This window comes from Carcharhinus amblyrhynchos, chromosome 15, assembly GCF_965287045.1.
Source record: "Carcharhinus amblyrhynchos chromosome 15, sCarAmb.v2.hapA, whole genome shotgun sequence".
In the NCBI taxonomy this organism is placed as follows: Eukaryota; Metazoa; Chordata; class Chondrichthyes; order Carcharhiniformes; family Carcharhinidae; genus Carcharhinus; species Carcharhinus amblyrhynchos.
Window position 1 is genome coordinate 70,594,224 of NC_137338.1, and position 23,804 is coordinate 70,618,027.

The 23,804-nt window shown below is 48.6% G+C and overlaps 1 protein-coding gene across 3 annotated transcripts in view; it reads right to left on the reverse strand.

The window, feature by feature from the left end:
- Positions 1 to 23,804, reverse strand: part of enox1 (ecto-NOX disulfide-thiol exchanger 1) — a 297,971-nt gene that overhangs the window by 2,815 nt on the left and 271,352 nt on the right. For all 3 annotated transcript variants that reach the window (XM_080204169.1, XM_080204170.1, XM_080204171.1), the window contains one exon: positions 4,176 to 4,261. In XM_080204169.1, coding sequence (XP_080060295.1) covers positions 4,176 to 4,261 — 86 coding nt within the window. The remainder of the gene's footprint in view (positions 1 to 4,175; positions 4,262 to 23,804) is intronic.

Here is a 23,804-nt window from a genome sequence, read left to right on the forward strand (position 1 = left end):
TATGGGGGTAGGGCCTGGGTGGGATTGTGTTCGGTGCAGATTCAATGGGCTGAAGGGCCTCTTTCTGCACTGTATGATTCTATGACATTCCTCCATTGCTGTTGTCCTGTGTAGCATGGAGCAGTTTTGCAATACGAGACAGGTCCGTCTCTTCATTCACCACACTCTTTGCTACTACACACTCACTGAGAAACCTGTTTACCATCAGGGTGCATGTTTTAAAACAGTGGACTTGTCATTGAGGCAGGATTGAACTCAAAAGTTTAAAGTTTATTTATTAGTAGGCTTACATTAACACTGCAGTGAAGTTACTGTGAAAATCCTTAGTTGGTACGCTGAGGGAGAATTTAGCAAGGCCAATGCACCTAACCAGCACGTCTTTCAGACTGTGGGAGGAAACTGGAGCACCCGGAGGAAACCCACGCATACACAGGGAGAACCCGTGTGCAGACTCCATACAGACAGTGACTAAAGCTGGGAATCAAACCCGGGTCCCTAATGCTGTGAAGCAGAAGTGCTAATCGCTGTGCCACCTTGTCACCCCAATATTGATGTTAATGTCACTGGGTGTCGTAAGCTCCAGTGCAGCAAAATAATAAGTTCATGTTCTTATAGAACCATGTATGACATAAAGAATACTATATCTGAGCAGGGCTGTGCCTGGTTCTTAGTATTCAATGCTAGCATCTGTAATATCTGTACATCTGTTGAAGCATGTGTCAGTGAGTATTTGTACATGCTGAAGTCTGTAAATTAGTCAATTAAATCTAGGACATGCAGCCTCATCTCTGGGCCTGTGACAGGTGGCTTTGTTGGACAAAAGTGGGACTTCCAATATGGGGCTACGTCCTTGGGGAGAGAGTTGAAATCTATCCTAGTCGGTGATGAGGAGCATTGTCTATGCTGATATGAACCTTCACAAAATCATTACCTTTTGAATTAATGTATAAAGTTGGTCCTCTTAACCGGACCTCTGCTATATCGATCCAATGGCGCACCCAGGTTATTTAGTGATATAAATAGAATTCTTAGTAGGTTAGACCCTATTCATAAGATTCATTCCTCTCTCGTAGCTTCATCACCAACTGTGGGATGCCATTGTGTGATGATCCTGTGCTATTAATGTATTTTATGTTTAAGGAGGGACTGCTTTAAGGTTCATTACAGATTCACTACAAGCAGTCAGTTTATCCGGTGGGAAGGCAGCAGATGCTGGAAAGCAGGATAATTACTCATTTTAACCATGTAAGTGTTTATTTAGTAGAAGGCTTAAGCTTAGTTTACCAAAGACTATTGGGGTGTTTTCTTTATTAATATAATGGAAAGGTGAGTTAGGTATACATCGTCATATAGTTATGTGATATTAGAAATGGGAGGAGCTAGGTTTGTAGCTAAGAAAGACATTTTGCTGAATTCAGTTGCTGGAGAGGACTGTTTAAAGATAGCACCCTACAAGCAGCTCTCTCTACCTACAAAGTCTCGCGCTACCAAATAAACCTGTTGACATTAACCTGGTATTGTCAGACTTCTTACTGTACAAAATCTTTCTGAGAGCTCCAAAGCTGTTAATCCAAGTCAAAGCAAGTATGCCTGGAGTTGCTAACTATTTTTAAAGTGGGGTTTACGTCTATAAGAGAAATACTGCTCAATTGGAAATGAATAGTGATAATGAAAAGTTATTTAGGTTTATATTTAAAGATTATTCAATGATTAAGAGTTAAGTTGTTTCATTTTGTTATATTATGAATAAAGCTTGTTTTGATAAAAACATCCTTCATTTGTCAGTGGAATGACTTTGAGAGTAAAGCATCCTTTCCTCATATTTATGTCAAAATAGAAAAATTACTGGGATCTAATCTAGCTTCATCATATATCTTGTGGATTATGATCCGGCATCCTAACGATTAGAATTCTCCAACTCCTCTGTGGATCATCTCTCTTTCTTCTAATGATGTTTTGTTCTCAGTCAATTAAAAATGAATCAGATGTAGATCATTTGTAATGGAACTCATCTTTCTTGCCAGCTCTCTGCTTGTTTTATGAGGTGAAGCTTAATTGCTTAACGTATCCAAGCCAGAGGTGAGAACTGGGAACGTGACCCAGTTGCTGAAGAGCTTGACTCAGTCAGGCCTAAGAATGTGTGGTAGGCTGCTAATTCCATACTACCAGGGCTGCTGCTCCTTGCCTCAGCACCCTAGTACCACCCTGCTGTCCAAGCTGCTGAAACCAAAGTTGCCACAACACTTCCCTTCAAAGGGAGACATAGTTTATTACAGAACCAAAATAAACTATAACAGGATTACAAAAAATAATTCTAAATTCAAATACCAGCCTGTCTTGGGAATATATCACCCTTCCTTCACTGTAATTGGGGTCAAATTCCTGGAATTTCCTCCCTAACTGTGGGTGTACCTACACCACATGAATGGCAGTGGTTCAAGAAGGCAGTTCACCACTGCCTAAGAAGGGCAACTAGGGATGGGTAATAAATGCTGGCATAGCCCAGTGGTGCCCGTGAAAGGATTCTCAAAATCTCATCATTCAAAGTGAAATAAGTATCAGTAGTTTGGAAGATAGGTGAAATATTGAACCATAGAACCTTACAGTGTAGAAAGAGGCCCTTCAGCCCATCGAGTCTGTACCGAGCACAATCTCACCCAGGCCCTACCCCCATATCCCTACATATTATACCCACTAATCCCTCTAACCTACACATCCCTGGACACTAAGGGGCAATTTCTTAGCATGGCCAATCAACCTAACCTGCACATCTTTGGACTGTGGGAGGAAACCGGAGCACCCGGAGGAAACCCACGCAGACACGAGGAGAATGTGCAAACACAGACAGTGACCTGAGCGAACCCAGGTCCCTGGAGCTGTGAAGCAGCAGTGCTAACCACTGTGCTACCGTGCCTAAATTCAATTGAATTTCAATGTTCAGTTGAAATTCAATTGAATATTTCTTCAAACCAAAGTTGAAGCTGGAGAGGTTGGGAACCCAATATTAGTTAGTAGCTGTGGAGAGAGAAAGACATAGTTAATGTTTCAACAGAAGATAAACAGGTCATTGGCCTGAAACATTGGCCAGAATTCTCCCACTTTGCCCACAGCTGGGATTCTCTGATCCGTTACAGTAAAGGGAGTTATGGCCAAGTGTCAAATTCTCCATTCTCGTGAGCAGCGGTGGAATGGCGAACGATACCAGCCAATAGCTCTGAGTGGCCTGACGGTTCCCTGCTCTCTGGAGATGGGGGCTGTTAGGAGAGACATGTCAGGACAACTGTTCAATGACCCATTCCTGCCTCCAGGGGGCACTTCACAGAGGTGGGTGGGAAAAGCAGTCTGCAGCCTGCTCCAACAGGGCAGGCAAACTACCACATTACTGTCATTTTCTGAAGCAGATGGACTCTTCCTATTGCCAAAGCACATTGACCCCCGCAGCCTGTGTGGAGCCAACCATATTGTTAGAGACAGTTGCCAGGCTGGGAGGTTCCAATCAAGGTGATATCTCTATCAACAGCCTTATATGGGCCTCTAATTTACATAAAACATCAGAGACAGCATCCATCTTGGACTTGTCTTTCTGCCTTAGTATTGCCCGCCTATGTGTAGGGATATGGGGTAGGGTCTGGGTGGGATTGTAGCCGGTGCAGACTCGATGGGCCGAAGGGCCTCTTTCTGCACTGTAGGGTTCTATGATTCTCTCGCAGCCAGGGTCCCAGCCAGGCATCAATGCAGGCCCAAAGATTGGGTCTCCCACTTTGCTAGTACACCCACTGTACTTAAACGACCGGGGCTCTGGGAAGAGTTTCCTCAATCAGCTGCTTCCAGCAAGCTCGTGACCAGCAGCATCCTGCATTGGCCACATCCAGGTTCCTGACCTGGAACCGAGGCCCCTGTCAGGGTCACAACACAACTGGGAAAATCCTGCCATTTGTTCCTCTTTCTCCAGAGATGCTGCCAAACTGCTGGACATTTCCAGCATTTTCTGTATGAAGATTTCCACCGTATCCCTCACGTTATCCCAGCCGACTCCTGCTCTTCCAGATAACTTCGACCGGCCCCACCAGGATGCCAATCCTGATGCGTCTCAGCGAATGAAGGGACAATACTACTGATTTCCACACCCAGCTCCCCACCACCGTGAATCTGTAAAGGTAGATCTCATACTTTACCTTGGCATCTAGTCGCTGTAGGTATGACCATAGATATTCAATGTTAGCTCCGAATGGATGGACATGGAGGAAAGTTGAAATGATACCTGTTTCAGAAAAGAGGACATTTGTTTTCAGATTTTCAGGCCTCTCTCACAACAAGCTTTACCATTTGGCACTGAGTCAATTAAGAGTCACTCGCAGTGTAATTCACAGATCTAAGTGGAACTGATGTACCGACCTGACACTTCAGGAATGAAAGGCTTTGCTCTCACTTCAGAAAGCGCTGGAGGTAAGGGCTTCAGGGATTTGGTTGATGTGATTTGTGATCATTTGGAATGAGTGTTTTTGAGGACTCGAGTCTGTGCTTGTTTCGAATCCTACAGCCCACAACGAGGACGCCCCACTCAGTGCTCACTTTGTGTAAAAGCTGACTTTCACCTCCCCCATCCCTCACATCAATCTCACACGTGTATTCAATTTCCTTCTGAAAATTACAATTCAAGCCACTTTCCAGCAGGCCTCCTGATCATAACTCACCGTGTAAATACACACTGTGTAAGTAACTGTCTCCTCATGTCCCCTCTGGTTGTTCTGCCAAATGACCTTACAATCTTTCTTATCTGCTTACCATTTCTCTCACCAGTCAAAACAATTCCTCCCTGTTTACTCTATCTCTCATCATTTCAACACTGCCATGAAATCTTCCCCAAAGCTTCTCTACAGTCCAGAGAACAATTTCAGCTTCTGCGACTTCCCTTCATAACTGAAGTCCCTCACTTTTGAGTATAGGGATAGGGGTGTTTTGCTGCAATTGTATAGGGCATTGGTGAGGCCACACCTGGAGTGCAGTTTTGGTGTCCTTATCTGAGGAAGGATGTCCTTGCTGTACAGGGAGTACAGCGAAGGTTTACTAGGCTGATCCCTGGGATGGCAGGTCTGTCATATGACGAGATACTAAGTCGGTTAGAAAGATATTCACTGGAGTTTAGGGGATCTCATAAAAACGTACAAAGTTCCAACAGTATTAGACAGGTGGATTCAGAAAGAATGATCCCAATGGTGGGGGAGTCCAGAACTAGGGGTCACAGGTCGAGGATAAGGGGTTTCTTTTAGAACTGAGGTAAGGAGAAATTTCTTCACCCAGAGGACGGTGAATGGATGGAATTCACTACTACAGAAAGTGGTTGAGGCCAAAACCTTGTGTGATTTCGTGAAGAAATTAGGTATAAATTTTGTAGCTAAAGGGATCAAGGGATATGGGCGGAAGGCTGGATCAGGATATTGAATTCAGTGATTATCCATGATCAAAATGCACAGTGGAACAGGCTCGAAGGGCCTACTCCTATTTCTAGTTTCTATTTCCAGCACTCTGTTCTGGTCTTCTGCATCCTCTCCAAAGCCTTGACATCGTTTTTTAAAAGTGCGAGATATTCACATGCTACATTTTAAGATTAAAACAGTGATTCCCCAAATATATGTGGCATTAGAAAGCAGAAAAAAATAGCTGAGGTAACATTACAGCTTCATGAACTCTGACGGTGGAATCACCTTCACATTACACACTGATCTGATCATCTGCCCGTTGGTACAGACGATAACAAGCCCAGGGCATTACTTGTTGAACCAATTTCGGTGACACTAGCCGGGAGGCTATTGACCTGTTTCTGCATGTAAGCGGTTGGAAAATAAAGTGTGCTGTCAGGCACCAGAGGACACAACCTGATTTTCACAACAAGAAGTCTGACAAGACTTTTTACTGTGTTTACGCCAGTCCAACGCCGGCATACCCACATCATTTCACAACAAGGCCAGGAGTTGGGCAGGAAAGGTAGATGGAAAAAGCCAGGGTGCGTTTAACTGTAGCACAAAGTGGGGTGGCATAGCCAAGTCACTTGGCTCATTCAGCCAAGAGAATATGTGTTCACCGTATCGTGAAATAAAGCAGCTAATGATTTGTCCCAAACATCCTGTTATCTGGTGGTACCATGGTTTGCCTTTGGAGAGATGGAAAATGAAACGTGCATAAAAGGCAGGGATATATCCCAGCTGAGGTGGCAGGGGATTTTGATAGTATAAGGCCTGGCGTGAACTATGCTACAAACAGGTTCAGGGGAGAGTGAGTCAGCTGCTGCGAGTTAAAGAGATGGAGGTGAGCGACTTGAGTGACTGAACGCCAGGAACATGGCAGAACTGAATTCCAAACATCTCCACCGTGCTTAGAACGAGGGTCTGAGCCACAAGTCTTTTCAGCTTCATTCATCCACACTGCCACAGGCAAAAATGGGATACTGTGTCCAGAACAAAAGGCTGCTGATGTGTGCTGGAGTTCAAGCTGCCAGCTTCCAGCGGTATAACATCATCTGAACCCCTGACACTGCAGCTCCCAAATCATGCCGTGTCAGAATTGATAAACGGCACGCTGGCACAGTGGTTAACACTGCTGTCTCATAGTGCCAGGGTTCGATTCCTCTGCCTGGAGTACTGTGTGTAGTTTTAATCTCAATTTAAGGAAGGATATGATTGCATTGGAAGCAGTTCGGACAGAGATGGCTGATTCTTGGAATGAGGGAGTTGTTATCTTCTGAGGATAGGTTGGACAGGCTGGGTTTGTACCTACTGGAGTTTAGAAGAATGAAAGGTGATCTTATTGAAACATATAAGACTCGGGGGACTTAAGTGGATGCTGGAACAATGTTGGACAGACCACAACCAAGGGACATCACTTAAAAATAAGGAGTGTCCCATTTAAGATGGAGATGAGGAGAATGTTTTTTTCCTCTCAGAGGGTCATTAGGCCTTGAGCTTCTCTTTCATAGAGAGCAAGTTGAGACTGGGTCACTGAATTTATTCAGGGCTGAGTTACACATATTTCTGATCGACAAGAGAGTCAAGGGTTATGGGGGAAAGACATGGAAGTGGAGTTGAGGGTGCATTCAGATCCAGCCATGAGTGGAGGAGCAGACTCGAGGGGCTGAGTGGCCTAATTCTGCTCCTGATACTTGAGTTTCTACCATCACATTGGCTTTTCCAACAATGACTAAACCCCAGAAAGCACTCACTTGTCTGGAAAGCAGTGTGGGATATCCTGAAATCGGGAAAAGCATCATCTAAATGCAAATCTTTCTTTCTCGAATCTCAAATCTTTCTTTCTCGAGTCTTGCTTCCTGGCAATTTTTATGGATCAGGAACGTAAGCAGTTTTATACTTTCGGGTATGTTTGGAGGGGCGTAACTTTAATCAGACTGAAACCTTGACTGACATGATACACGCTGTTAATAATGACAGAGGAATAGGTGTATTCCGGTAATGGACACACTCACACCAGCGAGGAATGCTTCAGTATCACAGGCTGGATTGCTGCTCGTATTCCGAGTGTGTCCTTTTGTCCTTGTGCTAAATAAATGTGCAATTCCGATTTGATCTAATCCTTCATTATTTTAAAAGTTCAAATCGCATCCTTCACCTTGTCATTTCACTGCGCTGGCCTCACAGCAGTGATCAGATTATCTCCTCAGCCCCAGTCCTTGCGGATGGATCAATAGTTATTTGCATCAAGATTGAATGCACTCAACTAAATGCCTTCCTGCTGATATATTTATACAATAAATATCAGAGAGTTTCAGTGCGTCTGACAATGTCCCTGATTTGAATCTTGAATTAAAGAGATAAGCTGCAGAAGATTCCTGTCTTTGTGAGCAAGGACAGCATCAACAACACGCCTTTTATTCAGCTGTTTTCAAAGTCGCTAACCTTCAGCTTGTTGTGTTTAATCACCACCTGACATTGCACAGGCATTATCCAATCTCTTCCAAACTATCTCTATTTTGTCTTAAAACTGACATGGATGTCGATCACATTTGGCTGTGTATTAAATACTATATCCTCGCAATTACAGCCACTCTGATATTTTCATTCATTTGGGGCTGCAACACACTTTTTAATATCAATAAATGCTGCCATTCTGGGTTGTGTGTAGGCTTCGGGTTAAGGATTGAACCCTGGGGCAACTGTGCACACCTCTTTTCCACAGAACAGCGTTTGCATGTTCTCCCCGTGTCTGCATGGGTTTCCTCCCACACTCCAAAGATGAGCAGGTTAGGCCGATTGGCCATGCCAAGTTTCCCCTGAGTGTCAGGAAGATTAGCAGGGAAAATACATGGGGTTACAGGGATAGGGACCGGGTGGGATCATTGTTGGCGCAGTTTTGACAGGCCGAATGGCCTCTTTCTGCACTGTAGGGAGTTCTGTGAAGAGGAGCAGGAACCGAGGGGTGTCACGGGGAGGGTCCTGTTGAGCGATCAGTGGGGAGAGGGGGATGAGGGGTGTCATGGGGAGACTTGTGTTGAGGGACCAGTGGGGAAGGGGGGACGAGGGGTGTCATGGGGAGACTCGTGTTGAGGGACCAGTGGGGAAGGGGGGGGATGAGGGGTGTCATGGGGAGGGTCCTGTTGAGGGACCAGTGGAGAGGGGGGGATGAGGGGTGTCATGGGGAGACTCGTGTTGAGGGACCAGTGGGGAGAGGGGGGGACGAGGGGTGTCACGGGGAGGGTCCTGTTGAGGGACCAGTGGAGAGGGGGGGATGAGGGGTGTCATGGGGAGACTCGTGTTGAGGGACCAGTGGGGAGAGGGGGGGGATGAGGGGTGTCACGGGGAGGGTCCTGTTGAGGGACCAGTGGAGAGGGGGGGATGAGGGGTGTCATGGGGAGACTCGTGTTGAGGGACCAGTGGAGAGGGGGGGATGAGGGGTGTCATGGGGAGGGTCCTGTTGAGGGACCAGTGGGAAGGGGGGGATGAGGGGTGTCACGGGAAGGGTCCTGTTGAGGGACCAGTGGGAGGGGGGGATGAGGGGTGTCATGGGGAGGGTCCTGTTGAGGGACCAGTGGGGAGGGGGGGATGAGGGGTATCATGGGGAGGGTCCTGTTGAGGGACCAGTGGGGAGGGGGGGATGAGGGGTGTCACAGGGAGGGTCCTGTTGAGGGACCAGTGGGGAGAGGGGGATGAGGGGTGTCACAGGGAGGGTCCTGTTGAGGGACCAGTGGGGAGGGGGGGGTGAGGGGTGTCATGGGGAGGGTCCTGTTGAGGGACCAGTGGGGAGGGGGGGATGAGGGGTGTCACAGGGAGGGTCCTGTTGAGGGACCAGTGGTGGGGTTGGGGTGGGCTGATAGGGGAGGTTGGCGCAGAGACAGGAGTTTCTGAAATACCTCCAATGGGAGTTGGAAACCCAGTCCCAGCCGTGTTGCCTGCTGAACTGGCATCATTATTATGGGAGCTCACCGTGTAGTAACACAAGAACTGGCATGATCCAGATTCCACGGTTGTCACTGGGACTGAAGTAATTAGTGTGTAAGTGCAAAGGAAAAGCAGGCCATGTCAGCAGTGACACCGGCTTGTCATTTGGCTGGTTTCTATTTGTAGCCCAACATTATCTGAGACACGAGGGGGCCCCAAATGATCCTCACAGGTAAGTTTCGCTTCAACATGATGGGGGAGGTGCCAATGGCACGAGTAGTTTGCCATTGTGGGGAGTAGCTGGCAGAGTTCAGAGGGGAGGCAGTCTGGACGAGAGCTGGTCAGCAGCTTGGTGGGATCTTTCTTAAGAACATAAGAACATAAGAAATAGGAGCAGGAGTAGGCCATCTCGCCCCTCGAGCCTGCCCCGCCATTCAATAAGATCATGGCTGATCTGTCGTGGATCAGTTCCACTTTCCCACTTTCTCCCCATAACCCTTAATTCCCTTGTCTATCAGAAACCTATCTACCCGTGACTTAAAAATATTTAGCGAGGCAGCCTCCACCACTTCAATGGGCAGAGAATTCCAGAGATTCACCACCCTTTGAGTGAAGAAGTTCCTCCTCAACTCCGTTCTAAACTGCGCCCCCCCCCCTTATCTTGAGGCTGTGCCCTCTAGTCCTGCTGTCCTTTTTGAGTGAGAAGAACCTCTCTACCTCTACCCTATCTATCCCATTCATCATCTTATACGTCTCAATAAGATCCCCCCTCATCCTTCTAAACTCTAACGAGTACAAGCCCAGTCTATTCAGCCTCTCTTCATAGCTCAACCCCCTCAACTCCGGTATCAGCCTAGTGAACCTCCTCTGCACTCCCTCCAAGGCCAAAATATCTTTGTGCAAGTGTGGTGACCAAAACTGCACACAGTACTCCAGCTGCGGCCTCACCAGTGCCCTGTACAGCTGCAGCAAGACCTCCCTACTTTTATATTCAATCCCCCTCGCTATAAAGGCCAGCATCCCATTCGCCTTCCTGACCACCTGCTGCACCTGCAGGCTGGGTTTTTGCGACTCATGCACAAGGACCCCCAGGTCCCTCTGCACCGTCGCATGCTGCAGCTTTTCGCCCTGTAAGTAGTAGTCCTTCCTACTATTATTCCTGCCAAAGTGGATAACCTCACACTTGCCAACATTGTATTCCATCTGCCAGGTCCTCGCCCACTCGCTCAGCCTATCTAGATCCCTCTGCAGACTTTCTACGGAAAGTCTGCAGAGCTGGTGGAGCTGGAAGGGTGTTCAGGACTGTATGAGCCTCTGTGATAAGGACAACTGGGTATGGGCTGTGTTGAGTCCAGTACCAATGGGTAGAACATACATTGCACGTTGCTGCTCATTGATGCCTGTAATTTGTGTCTGGACCGTACAAACATGTGGCATTGCACATTTCCATCAAGTGGGAATGCTGGCTGCAAATGAAGCTGGTCTCATCATCCATCCGCTTCCTACACTGGCTGGCGTTCCGTGGGGAGGTGACCAGCACACTGACTTTCTGGACATCAATCTCCCGGGCTGGGGGGGTGTGAGGTTGGCATGCTTCTTCCAGCCATTCCTTGGGTAGAGCGGTGCCAGTGGTCCCGGACTCTCCAAATAAGAGCCTTTATTTTGATGGGATGCGGGTGTCGGTGGATAGGCCAGCATTTCAATGCCAATCTCTAACCCTTCCCCGAGCTGCCTTCTTGAATCACTGCAGTCCCTGAGGTGTAGGTACACCCACAGTGCTGTTAGGGGCTCCAAGCGTAGAATCTGGTGCAGGATCCCACTGGCCAATGGGAAAGGTTCCGCTCCACTTAGTCTTGGAAAATGGGGAATTCCGCCCCATGTTTCCCTGGCTGGAGAGACTCGGGTTTGAGGACAGAGCCTCAGGATGAAGGCTAGGCCATCTAGCACTGAGATCGAGCGACATTTCGTGAATCTTTAGAATTCTCCACTGCAGGAGACTGTAAATCCTAAGCAATGATCTTATTGAGAGGCAAAGCAAGTTGTAGAGGCAGTCTGTTCTTAGAAAATCCTCTGGCTATTTGGAATCCTGGCTGAATTGGTGAGTGGGGCGAGTAGAAAGTGGTTATAGGGGTTCATGTACTGGGACTCTCCACACATCAAATCCTTTTTGTAAGGCACAGGTTTTCAACAGCTTTACACGCGAAACACGGACGAATCCTCACTTCTTGGCCACTCACTGTTGATAGGTCGCTTGATCTCTTTGGGCTGGAATATCATTTTTTCTGGCTTTGGTTTTCCCTTGCTGCATTTTTAATTGTTCATGTAAGGTGGCAATGTATGGAGGTCAAATTGAGGTGGGTATTAGTCGGGCAGTAAGTTGGGTCAACTGCTGTGGAACGTGTCCCCCTTCTGTTGTACCCCAGCAGTCTTTGTGGCATCCACGTTATAAAAAGCACCCACTGCAATTGCCAGGCAGGCCGTGCACACCGAGGGAGGCTATTCAGCCCCTCGAGCGTGCTGGATCTTTACATCAACCCCCGTTTACCCACAGCAATCGACAGCCTATGGATCTGACTCCCGACAGCTCCAACAAGCTCGGCACTCACTGCTTTAAAATTGAGAAGACATCTTTTGACAAAACACAATCATTATGTCACTAGTTAATTGCTGCGCCGAGTAAACGCGCGGTTCGAGAAGTCAGTGTTTATTTAATTAATGAGCTGATGAGTAAATAAGTGTTTATGTTCGTGCTGCTCTTTACTATTTATCTCAGTTGGACCAGCAGCGGTACACCTTTGCTAATTCCGTCTGCTGCAATTCAGATGTTATTCAGTGTTGGCGATGATGAAAAACTAATTGTACTCCAGGCGCACACAATCAAAACCCTGCCCTTGATCTCTGCATGGGTCACTATGAGCGGTAACCATGGAAACTCTTCAGCACTCCATTCGTGGTTATTTGACCTCCACGAGCCTCCGCATCCTAACAGAAACGTGGGGGACTGTGAGGCCCAGCGCAGCAAAAGGTTCAACGACCACCTCTCACGCTCTGGCAAGGTGGAGTGGCTTGGCGTGTAGGCACAGAGGTCAAAGGGCAGGCACAGGTCAGGGTGCTGTCGGTTAAACGTCAGCTCTGGCCCGTACAATCCTCAGTGCTGAAGCAGGCGATGAGATAATTTAGCTCCTCGAGCTGTGCACAAAACAGAAGTGAATAGGCAGCATGATGCACAGGCACACTGAGGGGTGTTACCTCTACCTGTCACCTCAATTCATGCTGTGGTTCAGAATAAAAAGGGCAAAGAACGCCAAAGAGATGGGCCCGACTGGGGGTGGGGGGGCCTGGACTGCGGATGGGATCCTGGACTGGGGGGTAGGGGGCTTGGATTGGGGGCTAGGGGCCTACATTTGGCCAATGGAACAAAGAACAAAGAATATTATAGCACAGGAACTGGAACAGGGCCTGCTCGTTGGGCCGAAGGGCCTGTTTCCCGTGCTGTGTTGACCACGCTGTCTGACTGAAATAAAGCCCCCTACTCTTCCAGAGACCATACTCCTCTGTTCCCATTCTATTCGTATACTTGTCCAGATGCCCCTTAAAAGTCACTATGGTATCTGCTTCCACGACCTCCCCCGGCAGCGAGTTCCAGGTGTAAAAAAACTTGCCTCGTACATCTTCTTTAAACCTTGCCCCTCGCACCTTAAACCTGTGCCCCCTAGTAATTAACTCTTCCACGCTGGGGAAAAGCTTCCGACTATCCACTCTGTCCATGCTTCTCATAATCTTGTAGACTTCTATCAGGTCGCTCCTCAACCTCTGTTGTTCCAGTGAGAACAAACCAAGTTTCTCCAACCTCTCCTCATAGCTAATGCCCTCCATACCAGGCAACATCCTGGTAAATCTTTTCTGTACTCTTTCCAAAACCTCCACATCCTTCTGGTAGTGTGGTGACCAGAATTGAACACTATATTCCAAGTGTGGCCTAAATAAGGTTCTATGAAGCTGCAACATGACTTGTCAATTTTTAAACTCAATACCGTATGCCTTCTTAACTACCTTCTCTACCTGCATTGCCACTTTCAGTGACCTGTGAACCTGTACACACAGATCCCTCTGTCTATCAATACTGTTAAGGGTTCCATATACTGTATATTTCCTGTCTGTATTAGATCTTCTAAAATGCATTATCTCACATTTGTCCGGATTAAACTCCACCTGCCATCTCTCTGCCCAAGTCTCCAACTGATCTAAATCCTACTGTATCCTCTGATGGTCCTCATCGCTATCAGCAAATCCACCAATCTCTGTGGAGTAGTCAGCCCTGGAGGTGACCAGGGTGTCGGAGCAGCTAGCTGTTGGTGATGGTATTAAAGGAGGTGTGGAGATGGTCTTGGAACATGGTGGCAACAGTGGGGGTCATGAGTACAATGGAATGCTGGCATGAAGGAGAGCGCAACAGTGGGTGTGAGTCGTGGGACAGTGCGAGTATGGTTAAAGCAATAGCACACAACAGAGCATGCTTTCACTTTGAGGAGTATAACTGAATCTCTCATTTTGTATCTCCCCACCCCTAGATCCACATCTGCCCTTGGACATCAGGAGGTGGAAGAGATGTCCGAGGATGATGGAGAGGGTAGCTGCAGTTTGAATGTGACTGACTGGTGCCCTTAAGGGGGAGAGGCAGGCCTTTGAGAGACTGATGGTAAGATACAAGGATCTCAAAGTGGAGGAAAATCATTGGAGCGGTTGTTATAATGGAGGACCTTGTGAAAATCTATTCTGAAGGATCTATCTGGAGAGGTCCATCCCCATCCCCCTCACCCACCCCAGCAAGGATCCCCTCAGCCCCATCTCGCCAGCACCTTCCTGCACGGCACCAGCCCAGGATGGAAGTCCTTGCCTGCCTCTGACACTGGTATGGGACATGGGCTCCTCCTCCTCCATCATCATCGCCTTCAATCTTCCCCCGAGGTTTGAGTTTTGCCATGGCCTCACCAACATCTAGCTAAAGGCCTCTCTGTGACACAGCTCTGCAACAACTAATCTTGAAGCCCATGCTGGGATAGATTGGAGAGCCCCTCCGAGTGATCAAGGCATCCAAATCTCATGCTTAAAATGCCAATGGCCCGCTCAATGGTGACAATATTGCTGATCATGTTCTGTCTCAGATTGAGAGTTTCAAAAGGAGGTCATCAGGCCTGGTCCCCGAGAAACACCCCTCCCTCCACCCACCCGGCTCTGTGTGGGTGACCGGGGAGAAGGGAGTCCCTCATTATAAAGGAGCAGCTGCCTGGGGATCTGGGGCAAACTTAAAGAAATATCTTATTGTGCTGACAAACGTAAGAACATAAGAACTAGGAGCAAGAGTAGGCCATCTAGCCCAAGTCTGCTCCACCATGCAGTAAGATTATGGCTGATCTTTTTGTGGACTCAGCTCCACTCACCCGCCCGCTCACGATAACCCTTAATTCCTTTACTGTTCAAAAATTTATCTACCCTTGCCTTAAAAACATTCAATGAGATAGCCTCAACTGCTTCACTGGGCAGGGAATTCCACAGATTCACAACCCTTTGTGTGAAGAAGTTCCTCCTCAAAGCAGTCCTAAAACTGCTTCCTGTTATTTTGAGGCTTTGCCCCCTAGTTCTAGTTCCACCCACCAGTGGAAACAACTTCCCTGCTTCTATCTTATCTATTCCCTTCATGATCTTATAGATATCCCCTCATTTTTCTGATCTCCAATGAGTATAGCCCCAGTCTACTCAGTCTCTCCTCATAAGCCAACCCTCTCAACTCCGGAATGAACCTAGTGAATCTCCTCTGCGCCCCCTCCAGTGCCAGTATATCCTTTCTCAAGTAAGGAGACCAAAACTGTACACAGTACCCCAGGTGTGGCCTCACCAGCACCTTATACAGCTGTAACATAATCTCGCTGTTTTTAAACTCCATCCCTCTAGCAACGAAGGAAAAATTCTCTTTGCCTTCTTAATTACCTGCTGTACCTGCAAACCAACTGCTTGAGATTCCTGCACAAGGACACCCAGGTCCCTCTGCACAGCAGCACGCTGTAATTTTTTACCATTTAAATAATCGTCCATTTTGCTGTTATTCCTACTAAAGTGGATGACCTCACATTTACCAACATTGTACTCCATTTGCCAGACCCTCGCCCACTCACTTAGACTATCTATATCCCTTTGCAGACTTTCAGTATCCTCTGCATACTTTGCTCTACCACTCATCTTAGTGTCATCTGCGAATTTTGACACACTACACTTGGCCCCCAACTCCAAATCATCAATGTAAATCATAAACAATTGTGGTCCTAACACTGATCCCTGAGGCACATCACTAGTCACTGATCGCCAACCAGAGAAACACCCATTTACCCCCACTCTTTGCTTTCTGTTAATTAACCAATCCTCTATCCATGCTGATACAAACACCGTGCACCTTTATCTTATGTAGCAGTCTTTGGTGCAGCACCTTGTCAAATACCTTCTGGAAATCCAGATACACCACATCCACAGGTTCCCCGTGGTCCACGGCACATGTAATGTTCTCAAATAATTCCACCAAATTAGTCAAACATGACCTTCCCTCCATGAACCCATGCTGCATCTTACCAATGGGACAATTTATATCCAGATGTCTCGCTATTTCTCCCTTGATGATAGATTCAAGCATTTTCCCTACTACAGAAGTTAAGCTAACCGGCCTATAGTTACCTGCCTTTTGTCTACCTCCTTTTTTAAACAGTGGCGTCACATTTGCTGTTTTCCAATCAATGGGAACCACCCCAGAGTCCAGCGAATTTTGGTAAATTACCACTAGTGCATTTGCTATTTCTCCCGCCATCCCAGGTATCCTGGGATGCCTTCTATCAGGACCAGGAGACTTGTCTACCTTTAGCCCCATTAACTTGCTCAACACTACCTCTTTCATGATATGGAGAGTTTCTAGGTTCTCATCTGCCATAGCCTTCTTGTCATCAATTTTTGGCATGTTATTTGTGTTTTCCACTGTGAAGACCCTCACAAAATACCTGTTCAATGCCTCAGCCATTTTCTCATTTCCAGTTATTACATCCCCCTTCTCATCCTCTAAAAGGCCAATGTATACCTTAGCCACTCTTATTCGTGTTACATATTAGTAGAAACCACCTGGATATTGATGGAATGCAATCTTTGTTCCGTTCACAAAACTGGGGGCCTTTACTGCGATACAAGGACAGATGTACAGAGTACAACATCTGAGAGAAATCTGCCATTTGAATAAAGGCCGTGGCTTTCCAAGTCTGAGACTCGGGAAAGATAATGTACTCCCCCAACATGAACAGACAGGGGTTTAGTCACTTCCTGAATGTACTGCTGAGTGGGAAGGAGCAGCCTGCTGAGGCCTGGAAGGAGTGTGATGTATTAAAGTTCGGTGTGGTGGTCATCCCCACAGGCAGGACTTGGGTCGATGAACCGTGGCTCTGGTTGCTGCTGCATTATGTGAAAAATGCTTGTCGCAACTTCACGGTTTAGCCTGAGTCTTCGCCGGCACTGCTTTTCCCTCCTGTTGAGGTGTGATGTCCTCGGTCTTTATAGCCTGGCTCTCTCCTCTCCCTCCTTCTGCTCCCTCGTCCTCCTGGACTTCAGTCTTCTCTCTGGGCTCTGGCTGCTCACTTGGACTGGCTTCTACTGTCTCTGTGTGGGAGAGTGCCATACCCATCTGAACCAAGCAGAGAACCTTGCCACCCCGTGGGGCACCCCGCACACCCCCCCTCCCCCACCCGGAGAACCCTGCGCCCGTCCAAAGCCCTCCTTTCTTCCTTACACCTGGGTGCAGCAGTCAGTGGGGGCAAGAAAACCTTACCCTGCAGCAACCAACACCACCCTCTCATGAGTAACAAGAGGACAGTGAGACTTAAATTTCCTCACCATAAGACAGAAGTAGGCCATTCAGCCCATCACTTCTGCTCCACCATTCAACGGGATCAGGACTGATCAGGTATGATCACCCCTAATTCCACTTTCCTGCCTTATCCCCACAACCCTTGATCACTGACTGAAAATCTGTTTATCCCAGCCTTGAACATACGCAGCAACCCAGCCGTCACAGCTCTCTGTGGTAAAGAGTTCCACAGATTCACCACCCTCTGAGGGAAGAAATTCCTCCTCATCTCTATCTTAAATGGGTGACTCCTCACTCTGAGATTACGCCCTCTGGGCTTAAGACTTTCCCACAAGGACGAACAGCCTCTCAAGTATTTATCCTGTCAAGCCTCCTGAGAATCTTGTATGCCTCAATAAGTTGCCTCTTATTCTTTTAAATTCCATTGAATACAACTACTCAATCTCTCATAGAGGTTTACAGCATGGAAACAGGCCCTTTGGCCCAACTTGTCTCTGCCGCCCTTTCTTTTTACCCCTAAGCTAGTCCCAGTTGCCCACATTTGGTCCATATCCCTCTATCCCCATCTTACCCATGTAACTGTCTAAATGCTTTTTAAAAGACAAAATTGTACCCATCTCTACTATTACCTCTGGCAGACACTTCTCTTCATAAGAAAATCCTTCCATATCTGGCATCAATCTATTGAATCTTCTCTGCACTGCCTCCATTGCTGATGTCGCTATTCTTAAGAGGACCAAAACTGATCACAGTGTTCCAGATGTGGTCTAACTCGTGCCTTGTAGAGTTTTACAAGTTTTTCTGGGCCCACTGAATCCAAACGACAATACAACTTTACGGGGGTGCCTCAACTCTCCAAAGCGAGTAGGCCGCTTATCCAAAACAAGCCCACATGAAGCAGGCCTCCTCTGGCCTGCTCCACACACTGTGGGATCTGTACGGCTGCGACGGAAGCAGCTAATGAGTTAAGTGGCCAACTGCTTCTCTGAACCAGTCATATGCAGGGCCCTGGGCTGACTCCAGTCCTCCCCTCGCAAAGAATGCAACATGCCGTGGTGGGGTTGGGGGAATGTAGGATTTCTGCTATTTGTGCAATTTTTGCCTCTCCCTCACAGCAACACTTCCAAAAACGCTCATTGTTGGCTGTGAAACACTTAAAAACTTAAAAGGAGAGTATTAAAACCGAACCATCGCTGACAAGACAGGGAAAATCCTGCTTAAGTAAACCAGATCTAAACTATTTTGACTTTTGAGCTCATTGTTTCTGATTTGCTGTCAAGTTTGTGAAAAAAGCTATAATGTATTCCGTGAATTAAACCATGAATATTAAGTGAAAAGCAAGCTTTTGTTGGAAGGTGCTGTGTCTCCTTTCCTGATAATTACTCCTTCAAACAGTAATTGATGCTGATGCTTATGTTTATTTTCCAGCAGATGAGATGGACAATATCGTAATGGGTAATTTTAATCTAAATTTCTTAAACGACCATTTTAATAAACACTCTGGCTCCATTTGCCTGGCATGGAGGGACTGGGTCACGAGGAAAGGTTGGAGAAACTGGGACTTTTCTCCTTGGAAAGACGGAGATTGAGGGGGGACATGATAGAGGTATATAAGATACTGAAGGGAATAGATAGAGTCAATAGTGCTCCCTAGACTGAGTACAATTACGAGAGGTCATGATCTAAGGGTGAGGGGGGAGAGGTATAATTTGGAAGTGAGAGGAAGGTTCTTCACGCAGAGGGTTGTGGGGGTATGGAACGCGCTACCGAGTAGGGTGGTGGAGGCAGGAACGTTGGACTCGTTTAAGGTTCAGTTAGATAGACACATGAGTGAAACGAGGATGGAGGGTTATAGTAGGGGGTATTAAATAAGGTCAGAGCCTCGAGAGACACCGGAAGTGCAGACTTGTATGTTAATGTTTTTGTCTTTTATTCCGCAGGTGGAGGTCCACCTCATTGTCAAACGAGGGGCATGCACACGGTGGGTCGTGCGTGGGCTGCTCTTGGAGGTTCCAGGAGTGGCCTAGTACTTCGTGTCGGTGTGTGTGCTTGATCCTGGACCGGTAGACGGGCGCTGCAACAGCTCGGTGACTAGCACTGCTAGCTGTGCAGACACATGGATTTGGGCCTGCGTCTGTGGGAGTTTGCACATTCTCCCTGTGGTTGCGTGGGTTTCCTCTGGGCGCTCCGGTTTCCTCCCACACCCCAAAGATGTGCTCTTAGGCTGATTGGTTTACCAAATTGACACTATTCTCCCCTGAATCTGGCTAAGTTAGGGGTTCCATTCGTAGACACGCAGGGTAGAATAGGTGTAGGGTGATGCGGCGGCGCGGGCTTGTTGAGCCGAAGGGCCTGTTTCCTGTGCTGGGTTGTTCTTTGTTCTTTATTTCACCCCCAGTGTTGGATGTCATATTTAGCCGGACTATCTGAAAATTGTTACGTGTCTGCTCCGTCATCCCAGTGCAAGAAGGGAGGCCGCATGATTTTGCTCACACGTGTCTGACTTTGCAGGTCTGGTGTGTGCGATTGCACATTCTCCCCATGTCTGCCTGGGTTTCCTCCGGGAGCTCTGGTTTCCTCACACAGTCCAAAGATGTGCTGGTTCGGTGGACTGGCCATATTAAATTGTCCCTCAGTGTGTCCAAGTCGTTAGGGGAGTAGTGGAGTAAATGCGTGGAGTTACGGGGATAGGGCAGAGGAGAGGGCCTGGATGAGATACTCTGACAGAGAGTTGGTGCAGGTTTGATGGACTGAATGGCCACTTCTACACTGAAGGGATCCTAAGATTCTATGACTGCCAATTGTGGGACAGGGTTTTTCCTTGTGGGCTTCACATCTCTGCCAAGGCAGTCAACTGGGGTGGGGTGGTCAGTGTGTGGGCACAATCACCCCGCTGTGACCTCCCTGGATTAGCCAATTAACTGTTGCAGAAAGGGCCAACAGAATGCTCTCCAACTGGGAAGGAATTGCCTTCAGAGGTACGTCAGAGAGAGAGAAAGACAGAGAGAGAGAGCCTCCAATGCGAGGTGCCCACCCTCTTAAGTTTTTAAATTCTATCTAGTTATTAACGTCACAAGTAGGCTTACATTAACATTGCAATGAAGTTACTGTGAAAATCCCCTAGTTTCCACACTCTGGGGGCTGTCCAGGAACAGCAAGGGAGAATTCAGCATGGCCAATCCAACACGTCTTTCGGACAGTGGAAGGAAATCAGAGCACCCGGAGGAAACCCACGCAGACACGGGGAGAACATGCAAACTCCACACAGACAGTGATCCAAGCCGGGAATTGAAGCCGGGTCCCTGTGGGGCAGCAGTGCTAACCACCGGGTAGCTCTGTAAATTTAGAAGTGACCTCTATACTTGGGCCACCATTGTGCATGGGAACCAGCAGCTGAAGCCAGGCCAGGCACTGAGGGTACCAACTCTGCCTAAAGTGCTGGACCCCAGCCTGTTCTGCTGCTAGGAGGCAGCCACACTGTCCCCTCATGCCTGTGACCAGGGAAGTCCAAGTTCTAGCTCAAGTTCCCAGCAGGCTCAGTTAGCCAACCACCACTTGCGGACAGGTATTCCCAATAGCCTCCCATCCGGCCCTGGGAAAATGGCCTCAGGGAAGGATGGGGATGAGGAACTGGCGCACTATCCAGCAGCGCTAATTTACCCACCCTCGTGCCGTCTCCCAGCAAGGCCCACAAAGGCAGCCCTTGACCACTGGACGGTGACACCCGAAATGCAAAATGTGACAAGAAGTGTCTGTGCCAATGCCAGGTTTCTTAGGTGGCATTTCCAAATAGCAGCCAAAACGAGGACAAAGCTGGTTGTTCTGCCCTCCTGTGGGCCAGTTGGCTGGATCTGAGGGCTGGACATTCTCACTGGAAGCCAATGGTGGGTCCTAGACTTGCTGAGGGGGGTAACACGGTGGCACGGCGGTTAGCACTGCTGCCTCACAGTGCCAGGGGCCCAGGTTTGATTTCTGACTTGGGTCACTGTGTGGAGTCTGCACATTCTCCCCGTGTCTGTGTGGGTTTCCTCCAGGTGCTCAGCTTTCCTCCCACAGTCCAAAGATGTGCGGGTTAGGCGCACTGGCCACGCTCAATTCTCTCTCAGTGTATCCGAACAGGCTTGGGGATTTTCACAGTAACTTCATTGCAGTGTGAATGTAAACCTACTTGTGATACTAAATAAATAAGCTTTAAATTTAGAAGAGTTTGTCAGCACAACACTGAGAGCGGGAGAGACAATGGGCCAGTTGCTAGCACATATCAGTGAATTGTGGATTCTGAGTACAGCTTTTTGTATCAGTTAAAGTTAACGTATGAACAATCATGGCACTGCACTGGCCCCACAGTTACAGGCCCACATCAGCACCGTTCCCTCACAACAGGGCTGGCTTTCAAAATGCAGCCGACAAGGAGGAAATATATTTGTGGTTGGTAACCAGCGGAGTGTGACAGATGTTGTGTGGAGTTTCCGCAACCATGTGCAAAGCAAGTAGAATCACTGAGCCAGCGATAACTCACCCTTAACTTATTCCGGTTTCACTTCTGGAGAAAAAGTGGTCAAAAAAACATAATTTACCAAGGCACAGGAGAGAGGACTAGGGGGTGGGAGGGTGTGTGTGGGAGGTGGGGGAGAGGATGTGGGAGATGGAAGGGGGAGTGGGGGATGGGGGAGGGTAGGGGAGAGGGTGTGGGTGGGGGGGTTGGTGGAGGGCGTGGGGAGGAGGTGGAAAGTGTATGGGGGAGGGCGTGTGGGGGATAAGGGAGGGTGTGTTGGAGGAGACGGTGAGGGCAATGGGGGGAGCGTTGGGGGGGGTGTGTGGGATGGTGCATGGGAGAGTGTGTGGGTGGCTGTGTGGGTGGGTATGTGGGGGGTGTGTGTGGGTGGGTATGCGGGTGGATATGTGAGAGGGTGCGTAGGTGGGTGTGTGGAAGGATATGTGGGGGGGTGTGTTGGGGTGGGTGTGTGGCTGGGTATGTGGGGGGGGTGTGTGGGTGGGTATGTGGGGGGAGGTGTGTGAGAGGGTGCGTGGGTGGGTGTGTGGAAGGGTATGTGGGGGGGTGTGTGGGTGGGTATGTCGGGGGAAGTGTGTGAGAGGGTGCGTGGGTGGGTGTGTGGAAGGGTATGTGGGGGGGTGTACATGGTTGGGTGTGTGAGAGGGTACGTGGGTGGGTGTACGGGTGGGTGTGTGAGAATGTGCGTGGGAGGATGTATGGGATGGTGCATGGGACGATGTATGGTTAAGTGTGCGGGAGGGTGCGTGTGTGAGGGGGTGGGTGTGTGGGAGGGTGTGTTGGTGGGCGCGTGGGTGAGTGTATGGGTGTGTGTGAGGGTGTGTGGCTGGGTGTGTGTGAGGGTGTGTGGATGGGTGTATGGGTGAGTGTTTGGGTGGGTGTGTGGGAGGTGTGTGGATGAGTGTATGGGTGTATGTGAGGGTGAGTGTATGGGTGTATGTGAGGGTGTGTGGATGGGTGTATGTGAGGGTGTGTGGATGGGTGTATGGGTGAGTGTTTGGGAGGTGTGTGGATGAGTGTATGGGTGTATGTGAGGGTGAGTGTATGGGTGTATGTGAGGGTGTGTGGATGGGTGTATGTGAGGGTGTGTGTATGGGTGTATGTGATGGTGAGTGTATGGGTGTATGTGAGGGTGAGTGTATGGGTGTATGTGAGGGTGTGTGGATGGGTGTATGTGAGGGTGTGTGGATGGGTGTATGTGAGGGTGAGTGGATGGGTGTATGGGTGAGTGTTTGGGTGGGTGTGTGGGAGGTGTGTGGATGAGTGTATGGGTGTATGTGATGGTGAGTGTATGGGTGTGTGTGAGGGTGTGTGGATGGGTGTATGGGTGAGTGTTTGGGTGGGTGTGTGGGAGGTGTGTGGATGAGTGTATGGGTGTATGTGATGGTGAGTGTATGGGTGTATGTGAGGGTGTGTGGATGGGTGTATGGGTTGGTGTGTGTGAGGGTGGGTGTGTGGGAGGTGTGTGGATGAGTGTATGGGTGTATGTGAGGGTGTGTGGATGGGTGTATGTGAGGGTGTGTGTATGGGTGTATGTGATGGTGAGTGTATGGGTGTATGTGAGGGTGTGTGGATGGGTGTATGTGAGGGTGTGTGGCTGGGTGTGTGTGAGGGTGTGTGGATGGGTGTATGGGTGAGTGTTTGGGTGAGTGTTTGGGAGGTGTGTGGATGAGTGTATGGGTGTATGTGATGGTGAGTGTATGGGTGTGTGTGAGGGTGTGTGGATGGGTGTATGTGAGGGTGTGTGGATGAGTGTATGGGTGAGTGTTTGGGTGGGTGTGTGGGAGGTGTGTGGATGAGTGTATGGGTGTATGTGATGGTGAGTGTATGGGTGTGTGTGAGGGTGTGTGGATGGGTGTATGGGTGAGTGTTTGGGTGGGTGTGTGGGAGGTGTGTGGATGAGTGTATGGGTGTATGTGATGGTGAGTGTATGGGTGTGTGTGAGGGTGTGTGGATGGGTGTATGGGTGAGTGTTTGGGTGGGTGTGTGGGAGGTGTGTGGATGAGTGTAT